At 53.2% G+C, this 15,875-nt stretch overlaps 2 protein-coding genes across 2 annotated transcripts; one reads left to right on the top strand and one right to left on the bottom strand.

Moving 5' to 3' along the window:
• The first annotated feature begins 3,499 nt into the window (after positions 1 to 3,499).
• LOC34619759 lies at positions 3,500 to 8,184 on the top strand. The gene is made up of 8 exons (XM_026337669.1): positions 3,500 to 3,720; positions 4,086 to 4,249; positions 4,683 to 5,120; positions 5,384 to 5,611; positions 5,983 to 6,396; positions 6,667 to 6,975; positions 7,254 to 7,637; positions 7,901 to 8,184. Exons 1-8 carry the CDS (start codon positions 3,500 to 3,502, stop codon positions 8,182 to 8,184), a joined length of 2,442 nt encoding a protein of 813 aa, XP_026193454.1.
• A 1,088-nt stretch (positions 8,185 to 9,272) lies between these two features.
• Positions 9,273 to 15,262, bottom strand: LOC34619758. Its single transcript, XM_026337670.1, has 7 exons — positions 15,242 to 15,262; positions 14,882 to 15,075; positions 13,781 to 14,468; positions 11,919 to 13,546; positions 11,339 to 11,789; positions 9,730 to 11,195; positions 9,273 to 9,465 (listed from the first exon to the last, which is right to left on the bottom strand). The coding sequence occupies exons 1-7, from the start codon at positions 15,260 to 15,262 to the stop codon at positions 9,273 to 9,275; spliced, it is 4,641 nt and encodes a 1,546-aa protein (XP_026193455.1).
• Positions 15,263 to 15,875: the final 613 nt, after the last annotated feature.

Here is a 15,875-nt window from a genome sequence, read left to right on the forward strand (position 1 = left end):
TAGTGACGAGCTGCCAACGCGCTGGCTATGTCCTGCTCATCCAGGTCATGGCATCGAGGTAGCCCTGGGGTTTGCCCCACGTCATGTTTTGCGGTAACGAAAGTCCCCACTGCAAGAAAAGTATATAAGGCCTTAAGCTGAGTAATTTTCTAAAAATACCAGTGCGCAGAATTGGCAACCGCCTTCTGGCATAACCCGGTGTTAGTGCTGAAAAGGGAAGGAATATTGCCAGGCCCCTAAGCAAGACCTCTGTGAAGAAGGAGATACCGATGCCTCCTGTTGATTAATGACTCGATATGCTGCAAAAATCGACGATCTTTTTCACATTTAATCCCACAGACGTCTTACAAATCCCCAATATCCAAGACGATAAAGGCAAAACGACCTATCACCTCGCACTCGCATGTGTAAGATAGCCTGCTTGCCATTTAGGGTTGTTGATAACTGGTGAAATGCAATGGCAGGTTAATTTGGATCTTAGCGCACTTTACAAGAAGGAGGGGGGCGTGCTCTATATGATAGCACCTTCTTTCGTAATGCGAAACGTTCAAAAGCACCTACAGCGCCGATGGGGTGCGCTTCAGCCGTTGTGGAAAAAACTAGGTTGACACAGGCCCAACACCCATGGTTCCTAGAGTTTGTTTTGGCTTTTCCTTTTCAGCCAAATACGCAGCGCTGCGTTTATTTGTTCCTGAAACATCAGGTAGTTCATTTGTGAAAACTGCTCTGGTCGGGCGTTTGGCTGCTTCGTCTTTGCGCACCTTCGACCACTTGAAATGACACTTTAGGTAAGCCTGAGATATAGTACTCACAAAGCTACCATTTGGCTACATTGTGGCTTTTGCAAAATTTTCTCAACATGCGGAAATATCGAACGATTTACTTGCTCCAGCTTTCTTTCCTCAAAGCTTGCTGTTGAGCTTTTCTTGGCCTTACCTGATTGGTCAGGAATTGTATTAAGGCTTGAATCTATCAATCTCTGCAGGTAGGCGACGCTGTCTGCATGAACAGAGCTGCCATTGAAGTACGTCTCCTTCTAATGATGAACATTCTGGAGGATGCAATAGCTCGTCTCGCAGTTGCGAGTACCCAGCGAAATGCACCAATGCACGCTGGTTAAACCTTACAGTACTTGCCCATCCTTATGCCTGTCATAATTTTCTGGCTTTCTAATACCTCAGCGATGCAACTATCAACATTTTATCTACAGACAACTCATGGCTCTTTACCAGTTGTGGAGTGACTACATTCACATACCCTTTCACGGCGCCCTCCGCAGCCCCGATTGCCACCGCAAGCTTTCATCGCTATTCACACCTCCAGCTACCAACTAGCTTGATCAAAGCACGAAAACTGCTGTGCGAAAAACTGATCATTTTGCTTCATGCACAGCGAGCTGATAAGCGAGGGAAAACTACATCACAGCATGCGGTGATACGAAAAATATATATTGTCGAAGGTTTCGGTAGAGAAATACCGATTCCATACTCAATACAAGCTAAATAAAAGTTCCTGAGTTTTCCAAGAGAGCTCCCGCCCTTTCGTGTCGGCTACCCTCAATGTCTCCAACATGGGGGGAACGGACAGCTATGCAACGCCTCGCTGCACCTTCAAGGCCCTCCGAGCATTCACAACTTGGTGCATATAGCATCTAGCCCACACGCACGCAACGCCACGTCTTCTTGTGTCGCGCGTTAAAAAACCCTGCAGCTAATAAAATATACGAACAGACAAGTCAGTCAGTCAATTTTCCGGTTTCCTGTTGCTAGATTTGAGTAGTTTATTTGGAAGTGCTTAACTCGGTACGGACTATGGGAAAAGGTGTTGAATCTTTCCCCACAGTTTTCTTCTTTCTCTGCCCTCGACCCTCAGATTTTTCGTATTGAGGGGAGAGGGGCAGCCAAGCCGCGCGTTGCGGTGCCCTTTACACCCCAGGCGTTTACAGCTCGGTGCGCAAAGCATCTAACATGCACAGAATATTACATTTTCTTGTATCGAACGAAACCTACGTACAATATATAAAGCGAGCTAAAAAAAATCCCATTATCCAGTTCGCTACTAATTGCCGATCGAGAATACCTAGCTTAATAGGAGGTGCCACAGTGTACCATCGCGAGCCGGTTACAACCTCGCAAAAACCTGGCTGGTCTCCTCGTCCTACAAACAGAACCATGCGGCCATGAACAAAAGTAGCGCACTAACTCGGTTCACAACTAAAGGAGATGTCCTTTTAATCGATGTGGCTAGTGACTCATGTTGTGGGAGAGGCGATAAGGAATGCTCTACACTGTCCTATATGCTCACGTACATAGTTTGGTATTGCATTGATAATCATGTATATTGCTAGCAAAACAACAGCTATTACTGTCGCCGACGTTCTATGTGCTGCCTGGTATTCAGAGAATGGAAGTGTGTAACCAGCTGCAGATAATCAAATAAGCTCTGAAGCGCTACTTCAGTGTATTCTGCTACTGCCCCGCAGTTGGCAGCCTGATATAAGAACCAGATCGGCCACATTGCAAGCAGCACCACACAGCTGTTCAAAGAATGAATTGTATTTGCTTGCGTTGTAGAGTTTGTGGTGTTGAAGGTCCCGGCAGCCGCACCTAGATATTTTTTGCATTGCTGGTACGCATAAACGCCCTTTATGTTAGATCAAGAAACACACCTCTGATTAATCCTGATGCAATTCTGTTTCCGATCGCTGAAATAGACAAAATCGGTTCTTTGATGGTGCCCACTGCCGTTTAGGCACCCAGCCATCGCCACTCGGTGAGGATGCACACCTTTGTGAAGTTTGAGCTTTTATAAAAAATGATAGTATATTTACATACCACTTAAATTTTCGAAAGCTGCTCGCTTTCTCCGGGTTTTCATTCCGGTTCTAATGTTTCGGAACAACAGTGGGAGGGTCCCGAACGGCTCATGGCTACCTTTGGGTTAAATCCCCAAGTCGTGGGACCTGCATTTGCGTTGTGTGCAGTCATTTCTGACAATGACTTTGGTTACTATGTAATGCCCAATATACACCGTCGGAGCATCACTATCCTCATGGGGCACAATCCCTTACCCATGGCATGCAACGCCAGCTAGCTAGAAAGACTTTCTTTGAACTTACTTTGCTTTCCCCGTGACTCTTTTACTGGCCCACTGAGAAGGTGGAACCGGGGTCAGATCTAGAGATTGAGCTTAGCAGGGGACTCGCACCAAGCAGCAGCATGCGTGAATTGACAGCTTGCGGAGATCCCACCACCCTTTCATCTCAGCGTGTCTAGCCAGCAAGCGCATACTAGAGCTCTTCCCTAGCCCGGATTGAAGCGGATTCGGGGCGAATTGCTCTGGGTTCAGGGAGGGAGTACGCCAAAGAACAAATTGACGCGGTGGTCCCTAAGAATATCAGCTGCTTAGCTGCAACAGTGGAAGCCGTTAACTGCAGTTGCAGCTGCCGAGTCCAGTCCCTTCTTCCTTCCACTGCGCTTCTGTTTAAAGCTGGAAGAAGATGACGAAGGATCATGGGGAAGAGGGGGGTCACCATTCTTCTAACACTCCATTAACGCCCGCCTTGGAGGTGCCAACGGTAGAACCTCCTGTTCTGGCCCTTCAGGGACGCCGCATTGGCAACAGAGGCGATGAAACACCCCCTGAACCCGATGAGGAAATCCGTCGGTTGGCATCCATGATCACTAGACAGGCCTCCCGTGGCTTTACAGGAGAGACCTGGTCAGGCAGCACATACCGCAGCACATTTCAAACCTCCCCACTGCTATTAAAACCCACTTCAAATCAAGCACACCAGCCCGATCCTTAGTTTCTCTGCGAGGACTAATGAGGAACAAAAAAAGGCGTTTCCAAGAGTGCTCGTTTGTGCAGTGGCAAAGCCTACGGCATTTTGCTTAGTATGGGGGTCTCCTTGCTTGCGATGCATACACCGAGGCGCCCACTACTCGTACCATGCTGTAATTTAAGGGCCCCTGGTATATATTCCTCTGTCATTTGTTGAAGACGTAGATATGGCCTAATGCCTCCTTGCTGGACAATATCTCTGTTTCCTCGCTTTCCTGTGGTGCTCTGGGGTGTACGCACAGGTACGACTTTGACTTACCACTGAACAGGACGGATCCCGTGGTGATTCTTCACTTCAATGATGTGTACAACATCGATAGCCGGGAAGACGGATCGGGTGGTGTGGCGCGATTTGTAACCGCCATGCAGCGTTTCAGTCATCTGCACCCATTGGTCTTCTTCTCAGGTAACTGCTTATTCGCGATACCTTTTGTACGCCATCTTCAGGTGATGCGTTCATATCGCTGATGCCCGCCCATCATAGTTCAATTCATCAATGTCATGAATACATCTGCAGCACTACGAACTGGCATGAGGCTGCCGCTGGCACTGCCTTTTTCTACATGGGAGAGGAACATTAAGTGCAAAGGCCTTGTCACGCCGTACCTGCCTTCGCCTCGGTTAAGCCTCTCTGTGAAATTTTCTGTAGCTGTGCCACGTGCTATACCTGCTTCCACCTGGATCTTAATGGCTATTTAGAGAGAAAGAGGAAAAAGAAACCTTTTCTCCCTGTACAGGTCTTTGCATCTTGATCACAAGGATGTAGGTTCATCCGCTTGCCTGTTGCACCTAACGTATTCATGAGTTTCGTTTGTGGTTGTTTGTTTCTGGCCTCTTAGGAGATGCCTTCAATCCTTCTCTGATGAGCACTTACATGAAGGGTCGGCAGATGGTGCCGTTCCTCAACCTTCTAAAAGTGCATACCGCGTGTCTGGGAAATCATGATTTTGATTTCGGGATAGATGAATTAGAGTACACTATTGGATCGTGCAACTTTCCCTGGCTGCTCACAAATGTTTTTGAGCGGTCCAGCTCGGATGATCAGAAAAAGCTAGACAAGTACATGCAGAGTAAACGAGTGTCACCAACACAATTAGGCTCAGGAGCTATACAGGCACCTTATGAGAAGAGACAGACTGAGGAGCAAGAAGGAGAAGAAGGCGATTATTCCGACGACTATTTCGGGTTGCCAGGAGAGCCCATTGCCAATGCCTGGAAGTACCGACTCTTCGAGTGGCAGGGCATCCGCATCGGGGTAATCGGACTCGTGGAACGGGGTAAGACAGGCAGCGGCCGTCTCTCAATGGCCACTGTAGCTCTATTATATCCACTCGGCTTATGTAATACGCTGGAAGTTATTGTACTAAAAACGTGCATAGATGCTATGTACTCCATATAAATAGAGATACATTTGTAAACGCGGAATGGTGCTTGGCACACATTCTATTTTGGCCCTTTTTGCCGAGCTGTAATCTTTAAAGCAAAGGTTTTTGCCTAATTTAGTTTTGTGCCTGCTATGTGCTACCTGTGTTCTGGTTAGAATGGCTGGATACCCTGGCGTGCATTAGTGCGGAGGACGTGGTGTACGTGGACTACGTTGTGGCTGCCAACAGAATGTGCCGCTTCTTGCGGGCAAAAGAATGCGAGCTTATCATTGCATTGACACATATGAGGGCTCCTAATGATCAGCGGCTGGCTGAGATGGCACCAGACATTGATATCATCTTGGGAGGACACGATCATGACTATTACGGATTGCAAGTCATCGGTATGTACATGCCCTCCATCACAATGTCAAGACTTCGCTATAGGCGGACGTGCACGCTACAGGCCATCCTCCGGAAGACACATTAGTAATGTTTGTGGGAGTGACTTTACATGAGAATAGAGGCTTTGGGTAGCTTTGGATTCGCCTGTAGGGCACTCACTCAGTGGACTGCCTAGGGCACTCACTCAGTGGAATGCCAGGTGTACCGACAGGGCAGCACAAATTTACAATTCCGGACTTAACTAGTTGCTTCGGCGGATTTCGAAGCTTCGATGAGAAAAGCTGATACAGCCGATGCAAGTGATGCAGGTGCTATTTTTCTCAACCCGCATGATTGCTTGCACTCAGTGTTGGGAGGTGTTGCTGCTCAGGGGGTACGCCCGTGGTGAAGAGTGGCACCGATTTCTTCGACTTCACAGCTATTGCAATATTTCCAGGGGACTCCTCACCCCAGCCTAATCTCCTTGCAACAGCACTAATCGATGACTCTGGCCAGCGCGTTGGTGCTGCAGCAATAGCTGCTGCTGCGATTGCTGCGGCCCCGAGAGTCTTGGACGCCCCAGCAGACGTGTCTCCCAACTCCACAGCCTCAGCCATTGCTGCCGCAGTGGCGGTAGCAGAACAAGCAGCGAACGCGCCACAGCACGAAGAATTAAGTCCTAGCGAGCTGGCTTCGCAACTGCTGCATGCACGAGGAAGAATTATTCCTGATACTCGACAGGGGCAGGGGAATCGGGAAGACAGGCCACTGTTGCTCAAGCCCGTATATCCTGCACAGTCACAGAGTCAGCTGCGCATTTCGCACAAGAAACCTACGAGCGCCAAGCTTCTCAGAGGCTGTCATTTCTGCCTTCTTTCCCATCCATCCCATCGGGGAGACTGATGCGCTCATTAAACGCTCTTGTGCAGCCACAGTGCTCCCCCTACTTTTGTGTGTATCCCATGTTAGAAGGGGCCGGGGTTGGTGTATGCTTCGTTTGGTGCATACCCTGCCTGCTGTACGGGGGTACATGAACTTAATTCGGGGCTGTTGCGGGTTACGTGTGTGCGGTCAGGCGTATTGCGGCCCTCTGACTGTCGGGGTGGCAGCGTGGTTATACCTAAGCTGCTGGGAAAGTCGTTGGTGCAGTGGGAACGCGTAAGCGTAAATGCTGCAAGCTTTGCAAAGAATAAACACGTGGAGCTGCTTGTGAAGAAATATGAAAGACATCTAAAACAGCAAATGAGACGGAAACTGGCCACGTTGGGTGCTGATCTGGAGACAAGGTTTAGGATAATCAGAACCCAAGAAAGCAATTGCGGGAATTGGCTGTGCGAGCTGATGCGCACAGAGTGCAAAAGTGACATCGCGTTCATTAACTCGGGTCAGTTCTCTAAACCCTGAGCGAAAAGTTTGGGTGGGGCGTACACTAAATCCCTACGACAAGCAAGAGCTGCCTTTCTTCTATCGAGTATTGAAGAATGACTTCATGAGAACGGGAGATTTGGTTTTCATTCACCTACTGCCTAACATACGATTAGAACTGTCTTACTAAAGCATAGAAAAGCATTCAAGATGAGTGCCTGCGTAGCAAGCGCCATTAATCCAACCCATGTGCTGTGTATGGGTATGCATGCATGCTTACTTGCTTTGCGTGCGTAGGTACGATTCGCTCTGATTGTGTCTTCAAGAAGGGGGACTTCCGCTACGGGGATCTCGCGGCGATGCTACCAATGCCTGATGAATTAGTGGTAGTTGAGTGCACAGGCGCTATCATTTTGGCTGTCCTAGAAAATTCAGTGTCTCAGGTGCCTAAAACAGAGGGTCGCTTCCTGCAAGTCGCAGGGCTTCGTTTTGAATTTGATAGCAGCAAACCTCCTGGCAGTCGTATTATAAGGGAGACCGTACAGGTGGCACCAAGGAGCATTAATCTTCAGGCAAATGACGGGGGTCCAACCCCAGCGCATGACGACAGTCCAACAAAATTTGAGCCATTACAAGAAAATGCTCGATATACGGTCGTGACCAAATCCTACGTCCTTCAGGGTAAGTGTGTTGTTCAGTTGTATTATCACAGCACACATATGATCTGCAGGAAAAACGTTTTGGTCGTATCCGTGCATTCCAAATGCGTCACGTGTATGGGATGGATATGACGTAGAGGGAGATTGCGTTGTAATGTACTTTTCATTCCTTACGATACGTTTTGTTGAGGGATTTCCCCCAGATTCTGCAGTGCGTACAGCCCAGTCACTCGGTGTGTGCAGAGTCTATATCTGCTGTTGATATTGATGCCATACCTGCGACAGGCCGTGACGGATTCACAATGATGCCAAGCTGCCCTATTCTTGTGGAAGGGGAGCTCCTGCCGCCTCTGCCAACACTCGTGCGGAACGCATTGGCGCTCACGGCAATGGCTAATGGCCTCAAGAAACCGCACTCCCGTGCGGTGTCTCGGCAGCTCTCCTTCTTCACAAACCTAAAAAGTGACCAGATGCTCTCCACTTTCGGATGTAAAAAGGACGTATACGGAGTTGTTTTAGCACCAAAGTGCGACGGAAGAATTATAGATCGAAACAGTGATCTTAAATAGACGTGGAGAATGTCTTCAGCATCCTCTAGGGGGTTTCCAAGGGTCTTGCAAGAACGTGCGGCGGTTTTCTAAAATCCGCATAGCAGGAAGCCTTATTCATGCATGGCCTCTTCAGAGGCACCTCTTACCTCCTTAGGGGACCACAAATATGCCCACCTGCAGTAGCATGCGGGTGGAAAGGAAAGGAGCAGCTTATTTGTTCTTCTTCCAAGCTTTCCATTTGAGCTACTTCGTGCATGTTTATGCATAAAGGAAACCGTTTTAGTGACGACAGTGCAGTGGAATTACTGGGGTTCCTGCATTGGCGACTTATGGCCCGCCAATATACACCCCTTTCTAGACCATTGAAAATCTTATGGTTGGCGTTACTAATTGAACCTTGTGGAAAGTCCCTACATCTTTCGACTGCAAGCTGTAGCAAATGTGCTACTCTCAAAGATGGGCCACCTAACGGGCATTCATCAGCCTTCACTGCTGCCGCCCTTCAATGCGCAGCACCCCGGCCGTCTGGTGTGTGTACGGCGCGTGCGGCGTGCGCGGAGTAAGCGCTAAGCAGATCGAAACACTACTACAGGGCTTCTCCTGTATTAAATACGGGAGGAAGTATTGCTTGGCGAAACTTAGCAAGTGGTGGAGGCGTTTTTAATGTAATGCAGCTTTGCCGCCCCAAAATACATAGATATGATGTCCTGTAACTTTGGCAGGGAAGCTCCTGCGGCACGCAAAGCGTTTACACTGCATCAGATGAAGAGCTCCAAAACCGAAAAAGATATGCATATTTGTTGGACGCAAGGAAACAAGTAGGAGAGTCCATAATGCATGCAGAACCGAACGCCCCTGAGCCGAGTGTTTTCTCCCCTTTGAAAGCCATATGCTGCGGGGGTGGCAAAGGGTCCTTAAAGACGGGTTCGAGCACTGACACCTACAGACCCATGATGCAAAGGGACCAAAGAAAAAAGGACAGTGTGCCGGCGAGATATTATCACGGCAGTATGTCTGAGCGCGGATCGGGTATACATACAGCTGAAATTGGGAAACACCTCACAGGGGTGCGTCCCTTAGTAGACGCAAATGTACACACAGCCGAATCAACTCGTGAGCTGCACCTCCAGCTCTTCTGCCAAGCCCCTTGCCAGCAGACTGTCCTGGCGCATGCGCTCAACGGCAGCCGCTCTCGCCTCGCGAGGGGTTCGCCTACGCCGTTTGCAAGGGAGACCCGAACCCATAGCAGAAAAAGCACTATCTATTCTGCGTTTGTGCCTGGTTTCTCTCTGGCGTTTCCTGCTGTAAAGGGAGCAGGGCACTGGAGGCATGCAAGGGCTGGAGGAGGGACGACGGCGACGCCCACTTGCTATTACTCCTGCTGCTGCTCTTGCTGTTGGTGGTGGTGCTGCTCTTGCTGCTCTTGCTGCTGCTGCTGGGTCAGTAAGCGGGGCCGGAGCAGCCCTTTTGGAGAGCGAGAAAGTGCTGCGCGGTGCTGCTGCTGCTGCTGCTGCCTCGCCAGGTGTCTGTGCTGCACAGCAGACACCTGGAGGCGGGTTCGGCGTGGAGGCAGTTCTCAGAGTCCGCGTCTCCTGCATGGGGCCCTCTCTTCCTGCGCGTCTCATAAGCTCCCTCACGACAGCCTCGGCAGCTGTAACAGCGGCAGTGGCCGCCTTGCATCCTGCTGGGCTTCGGCGTAAAATCCTGAACTGTCTGGAGAGCGTTGCGCTGCCCCACGTGAGGAGGTTGCTGCGGAGGGCAGGAATGACGAGAGGCCCCCTTCGAACAATGAAGCCAATGTTGCTGGCCAGTTGCAGCAGGCGTTGCCTCCTCCTGCTTTTGGGAGTTTCTTCAATGGCAAAAACCTCGAGGCGGGGGAGCCCGCGCAGCAGGAGACGGAGGGAGGTCGCATTGCCCTTCAGCTGCTGCACCACGCATGTGCGTAATTGTGGCAGGAGCTGCGACACGGCAGCCACGGCTCGATGGCAAGCCCAAAGACAGCAGTTTCTGCTGCACTGAAAGTCTGCTGCACGCCCTCTTTGGGCCCTGTCCCTGCGTCTCGTCTGCGTTTCGACCTCAGTTCCCCGTTGCGTTGCATTCGTTCTAGAGAGGGGCCCTATTGAAGGCTGAGGAAGCGCGTCTGCAACGCTTATTTGCAGCAGTCTCCGCAGAGCAACGAGACGCTGATGGTGGCTTCGAAGGCGCCTGAGACGGTGTAGCCCCTCTCTGAAGCGGTGGTAGCGCTGTACCTGCCCAGTTGTCTCCCTCGAGGCGTTGACTCCCGAGGAAGAGGAAGGGGACGATGAAAATACACAGCTGCGCATGTTGGCAGTCGCAAGGGCCTCTAGACGCCGCTGCAGCTGTTGCAGCTGCTGCCGCATGCTGCTTACCTCCCGTGACAGCCGACTGTGGCTCTCATGAAGGCTAGCCCCCCCCAAGGACCGTTCCTCAAGGAGCGCTTCGCTGGGCCTCTGCCTGCGCTCGCGGAGAGCAGCTGTGACGGCAGAGAGACGCCTGAGGCGCCTTCTGCGTGTGCTATACGCCTCGTAGAGACGCTTCTGCTTGAGCAGAAGTCGGCTGCCTTCCTTGTCTCGCTGGCACTGCGTTCGCTGCAGCGCCAGATGACTTCTGGCTTGCAGTTGCGCCTGCCGTTCTTCTTTTCGCCTCTCTAAGGCCCGCTGCCACGAGCGCGAGAGGGAAGGCTTCGACGCGGCTGCGGCGGCTAGGGCGAGTCGGATAAGGGCCTTTGCGTCAAGCGTCCAAACGTGAAGTTCGCGGAGGCTTGCAAAGGGAGACATTTCCACAGGACAGGCATTCACGGAGAGTCCCCTCATGGCCAGACCGCGCTGAAGGTTGCATGCGGACGCGCTGCCTCCTTCAAGCGTCTCCGCTTCGAATGGAGACATCAGAGAGCGCGGCGTCGCCGCCCCGGGGCCCCCAAAGAGACGCCCCTGGTACCGCAAAACTCGGAGTTGGGGGGCCCCTCCATTCACCAAGAAGGTATCGAAATCGTCATCTCCTCGCTGCACCTGCAAGTGCACAAAAGGCAAACAGAAGCGGGAGGCGCGTGTAGAGACATCCGGGCAGATGGAAAGGGCCCCAAGGGAAGCAGCGCTGCGGGGTAAATGCCTGCGTCCACGCACACTGCCGATCATGGCTTGGCCCCTCTCACCTGAAGTTGGCAGAGGTTTGGGCAAGTGAGATTCGGCGTGAAGAAGAAGGCCGTTCCCGTGTACCGTTTCATGAGCAAAGTGACTTTTTGCCGGCCACTGCTGTTGCTGTCAGTGCTGTTGGTGCTGTTGTTGCCGCTGCCGCGAGCTTCTTCGTCCTCCGCCTCGAGGGGCCCTCCTTGGGGGCCCCCAAGTCTCCTCCTCGGGAGAGTCAGGCAAGGGTCTCGGACAAACAGGTTATCGAGCGCCTTGAGGAGTGCGACGAACCAGAGAACTCCATCGGACTCTCCTTCAGTCCGCAGCTCGCGCAAATTTCCGCATTGAGGCAACGGCTCCACCAGGTAGGGCAGAAAGCTGGAGTGGCATTGCAGGTGCTGCAGCTGTCCAAACTTGAGGCCGTACAGGGGCCTTAAGCCCTCTGTCGAGTCGTGAGACTGCAGGAGGGATCCGCCGCTTGCGGAGAAACTGAGCGACACATCGATATCCGAAATTTCCAGCTCCGACGCCCTTCGCTTTCCCGACTGAGAGCCCATCGTTTGATGCTGCTTCTGCTGCTGCTGCTGCTGCTGCTGCTGCTTCTGCTTCTGCTGAAGAGCTAGACGGTGTTGCCAGATGCTTTGCACAGTCTTTGCCGCGAGCTCAGAGAGCTTCTCGCTCATGCGAAACGCAGCTCCTGGACCCGCTGCCATTCCTGCGGGCAATGCCGAAGCAGCAGCAGCAGCAGCTGCTGCAGGCCTTCGCCCCGTGTCTGGCGTCAAGGGAGCCATCAGGGGATGCGTGCGGTGGACGTACAGCAGACGCTGCAGCGCCTTCGTGGCCTCCGCTTCGAGGCAGCCGCTGCGAAACGGTTGAGGCTCTGCTGTGGTACCAGCCCCCAGAAAGGCGGCCAAGGGCGGCGCTGTGCCCTTGACTTCTAGAGCCTTGAGGCCTCCCCCATACGTCGAAAGATACGTCCAAAGAAGCGAGAATCCCGAGATCGGCTTATTCGCGACGGAACCCCAAGTCTCAGGCAGCCGCAGCTCCTGCAGTCGCGGCAGCAGCAGAACGCTCAGAAGCAGGAAGTCGGATGTACGGGCTACTCGGAGGCGAGGCAGCGCCACCACGAGAAGCTGCCCCTCAGACCCCAACGCACAGGGAACTGCACAGCCGCATGCAGCCGCGGCGTGCCGCCTGTGGCGACAACCCCCCCCCAGAGCAGCGCACAGGCCCGCTGCGGCTGCAAATATATCCCCCCCTGAGAGACAGGGCCGCATGGACGTTGCAGCGGCAGCAGCAGATGCTCGCACGAGATGGTCGCCAGGAGCGGCCGGTTGCATGACACAGGGGGGTGGGCCAAAGTCTGTTGCTGCAGAAATACGGGGAAAAGTTGCAGACGGCGCGCTGAGACTCGTCGACTCTAAATTCTCCGCATGCAAGAAGCATGGGCTAGAAGGCCAGCCTGGGGCGTCCACCAACGCCGCATGAGCAGCAGCTAGAGCAGCAGCTAGAAAGCCGCTGCGGAGCTGCTTCGTTGACAAGGGAGACGCACTTGTAACAGCGAGCTCCAGGATTCTGGAGAGAATTCGGGGGGCCTCCTGCGCCGCGTCGCTTTCAACGCGAAGGGCGTTACCAGCCGAAATGACAGCCTGCAGGAGGGCGTCGTTCAGTGCCCCCACCGTGTAGCACGTCTGCAGCTCCACCAAATTGCTGCCACTTCGCAAGAGGAACGACAGCAAGTCTTGGACTGCCGATTTGGAGTATCCTGAAGCGGAGGAATCTGGAGGCGGGGGCCCGCTGCCTGTCACGCGATGAGCCCACTCTCGGAGAGCTCGCGTAAGCTGCCAATAGTCCGGTGGCTCTTGCTGCCGTGGCAAGTGCACTTGCTGCTGCATTTGCTGCTGCTGCATTTGCTGCTGCTGCTGCCGTTGTTGCTGCCTGATCGCTGCGCTCTGATGTCTTGCGGCTGTGTTCGTTGCAAGCCGCAGTTCCTCCAGTCGGGGGCAGTGCAGCGCCCGTAAGAGCCGCCAGCTGCCCACCGCTAGACACCGCAAGCGTGGCAGTACCACACAAACTTGGCTAAAGTTCTTGTAGAGGCGAATTGCTGCCTCTACAGATGCCAAACAGCAACAGCAGCCCCTTATGTCCTCTAAACGGCGTCGCAGCATCCCCCGGCTCACCTGGGCGCGCTTTCGAGAGCAGCCGCAGAGGCCCCCCCCTCCGCTTCCACGAGACTTTCGACACGGCCCAATAGGCTGCCGCTTTCGAGGGTATTGACTGAGGAGATCGCCCCTCGAGTGCGACTCTCGGCAGCAGAGCAGCGCCTCTGGCCGCCGCCCCTCCCTTTCGGAGGACGCGCCCCTCCGAGCCGTGCAAATGCTGCGTTGCCTGAGGAGCAGTGCCGTGGCAAGAAGCATCTGCATCGAAGCCGCTAGCCTGCCGCTGTTGCAGCCGCCCGTTCCCCACACTGCAGGAGGGCCCACGCTCGCGTCCAGTGCAGCAGCTGCAGCCAGAAAACTGTCTCCTAGTCCCTCCCTGATGCCCACGGCGTGATCCTCGTTGGGAGGCCACTCCGAGTCGTAAAGTGCAGCAAGTGTGGCCTCTGCGAACTCAGCCTCCCAGATCTCCAGAGACTCTAGTGTGCTTTTGTTGCGCTGCACGAACGCGGCGAAGGAAGGGCCTAGGCGCTTCGCCGTGTAGGGGCACCCGACAGAGACACTGAGAGCTCTAGCCCCACGAAGGTGCCCAAAGAGCGATCGCAGAAAGTGCAAGTCTTTGGCGACCTCGCCAGCCACAGCTCCAAGGGGGCCCCCCACTTTGAGGACCAACTTTGCGTGGCGTCCGCATGCGGCCAAGCCTCGAACTGCCGCGCGTGCTGCCTGTGTAGACAGCTGACGAAAGGAAGCAGAGGATACACGAATAGTGCTGTCCCACAGACAGAGGCGGCTCCTTGTCAGGTCCAGCCATCTTCTGCACACTAGGGAGCACACCTTCAGCCGCTCGCCCAGGGGAAGCAGGCAGAGGGTAAAGGCCAACAGGCTGTCGGGCAAGGTTGTTATGGAGCTACCTCGGAGCCTTCTGCCGCCACTGCTGCTGCTGCTGCTGCTGTTGCCATATGCATCGCAGCCCCTTTTGCTGCACCCGCTGAGGGCGTGGCTGATAGGCACTGGGGGGGTCCTGTACTCTGATGGGCCATGCTCAGAGGGATAAAGCCTGCTGCTGGTGCTGCTCCCGTCGCTGCTGACGCTGCTGCTATCACCCATACTGCCACTGCTGCTGCTGCGCTTTCTCTATCCACGGTGACACAGTCTGAGGCATAGCGGCTGTTGTTGGGAAAAAGCCCCTCTTGAGGCGCTTGTTTGGGGACCGTCAGCTGCCTTCCTGCAATCCCCCCCGAACAAGAACGCTTCTACGGCCTTGCAGCCGGTTATGTGGAATGGAGTAGTTGGAACCCTATGTGCACTACGGTTATGGCAGCAGCAAACGCTAGGTAGGTAGAGAGAGGAAGGAGCTGCGCATGGGCGGAAAAAACGTGACGCCGCGGCTGCTGCTGCTGCTGCTGCTGCTACCGCTGTCTAGTGTTCCCTCTGTGTTTCTTTATGCCCTCCCTCCTGTGCGCTAAGGCTCCAGAGCGGTGAGCTCTCTTTGGAGGCCTTAAGGCTAGCTGCAAGAGCACAAGTCCTGATGCAGTAAACAAAGTCCACCAAGAGGCCGCGTAAATAGCAGTGGATGGCAACGAATAAACACTTGCTAGCCTGCCTGCCTGAGTCCGCTCCCTGAGTTCCTCTTCATTGCCCCCTTGCCTGCACTGGCCCGTTGCCTAGAGTGCCATTTCTCTCTGGTGCACTACTAGTGCGACTTGGAGTGCCGGTACACCGCAGCAAAGGGGACTCTGCATAGGAGATATGGCGTACAAATCAGGCTGTTACCATTTCAAATAATGCTTGCATTGTTCATTTTATGGACCAATGGCAAATAGGGAAAGGAAGAAGTGGATATACGCTCAGATAATATGAGCGACGACTACGCTGGGAGGCGCAGCCGCCTGCAGCATGCCCGAGGTACAGACAGCAGGAATTCCCAGCATAAAAAGCAATTGAAATCTTAGTTTATCTTCGTATTTTGTACTAGCAGTGAATCGTACTCCCAAAATATCGAGGGCAAGAAGAGAAGCTCATCTCCACAACGCGGCAAAAGAAACTGCAGCCAATTCCATTGCACGGGGTCGGATACAGAGTTGCCATTCGTTTTTTTGCCAGTATTACTCTCTGAATAATTTCTAAGACAGCTGAATTAACTCATCAATGATGCTTTGTTTTTGACTTCGGCCCAGAAGTACAAAAACCGTAGGCTGTGGCTGCTGTACACATGCAGCAGCAACCTCAGCGCCCAACCCAGGCATTCATCCTAAAATATACATATATCTATATAGATAGATAAATCCATCTATCAATCAGAGCCTGCGCGAATCTCCTTGCGCTTTAACACACTAAGAACACCAGTGAAGGAGTCCCACTGAGTTGGTATTCGAACCTCCAGCAATCTGCCGAAAGACGTAGCCTC

This window comes from Cyclospora cayetanensis, unplaced genomic scaffold (assembly GCF_002999335.1).
Source record: "Cyclospora cayetanensis isolate NF1_C8 unplaced genomic scaffold, CcayRef3 CcayRef3_contig_2, whole genome shotgun sequence".
Classification (NCBI taxonomy): domain Eukaryota; phylum Apicomplexa; class Conoidasida; order Eucoccidiorida; family Eimeriidae; genus Cyclospora; species Cyclospora cayetanensis.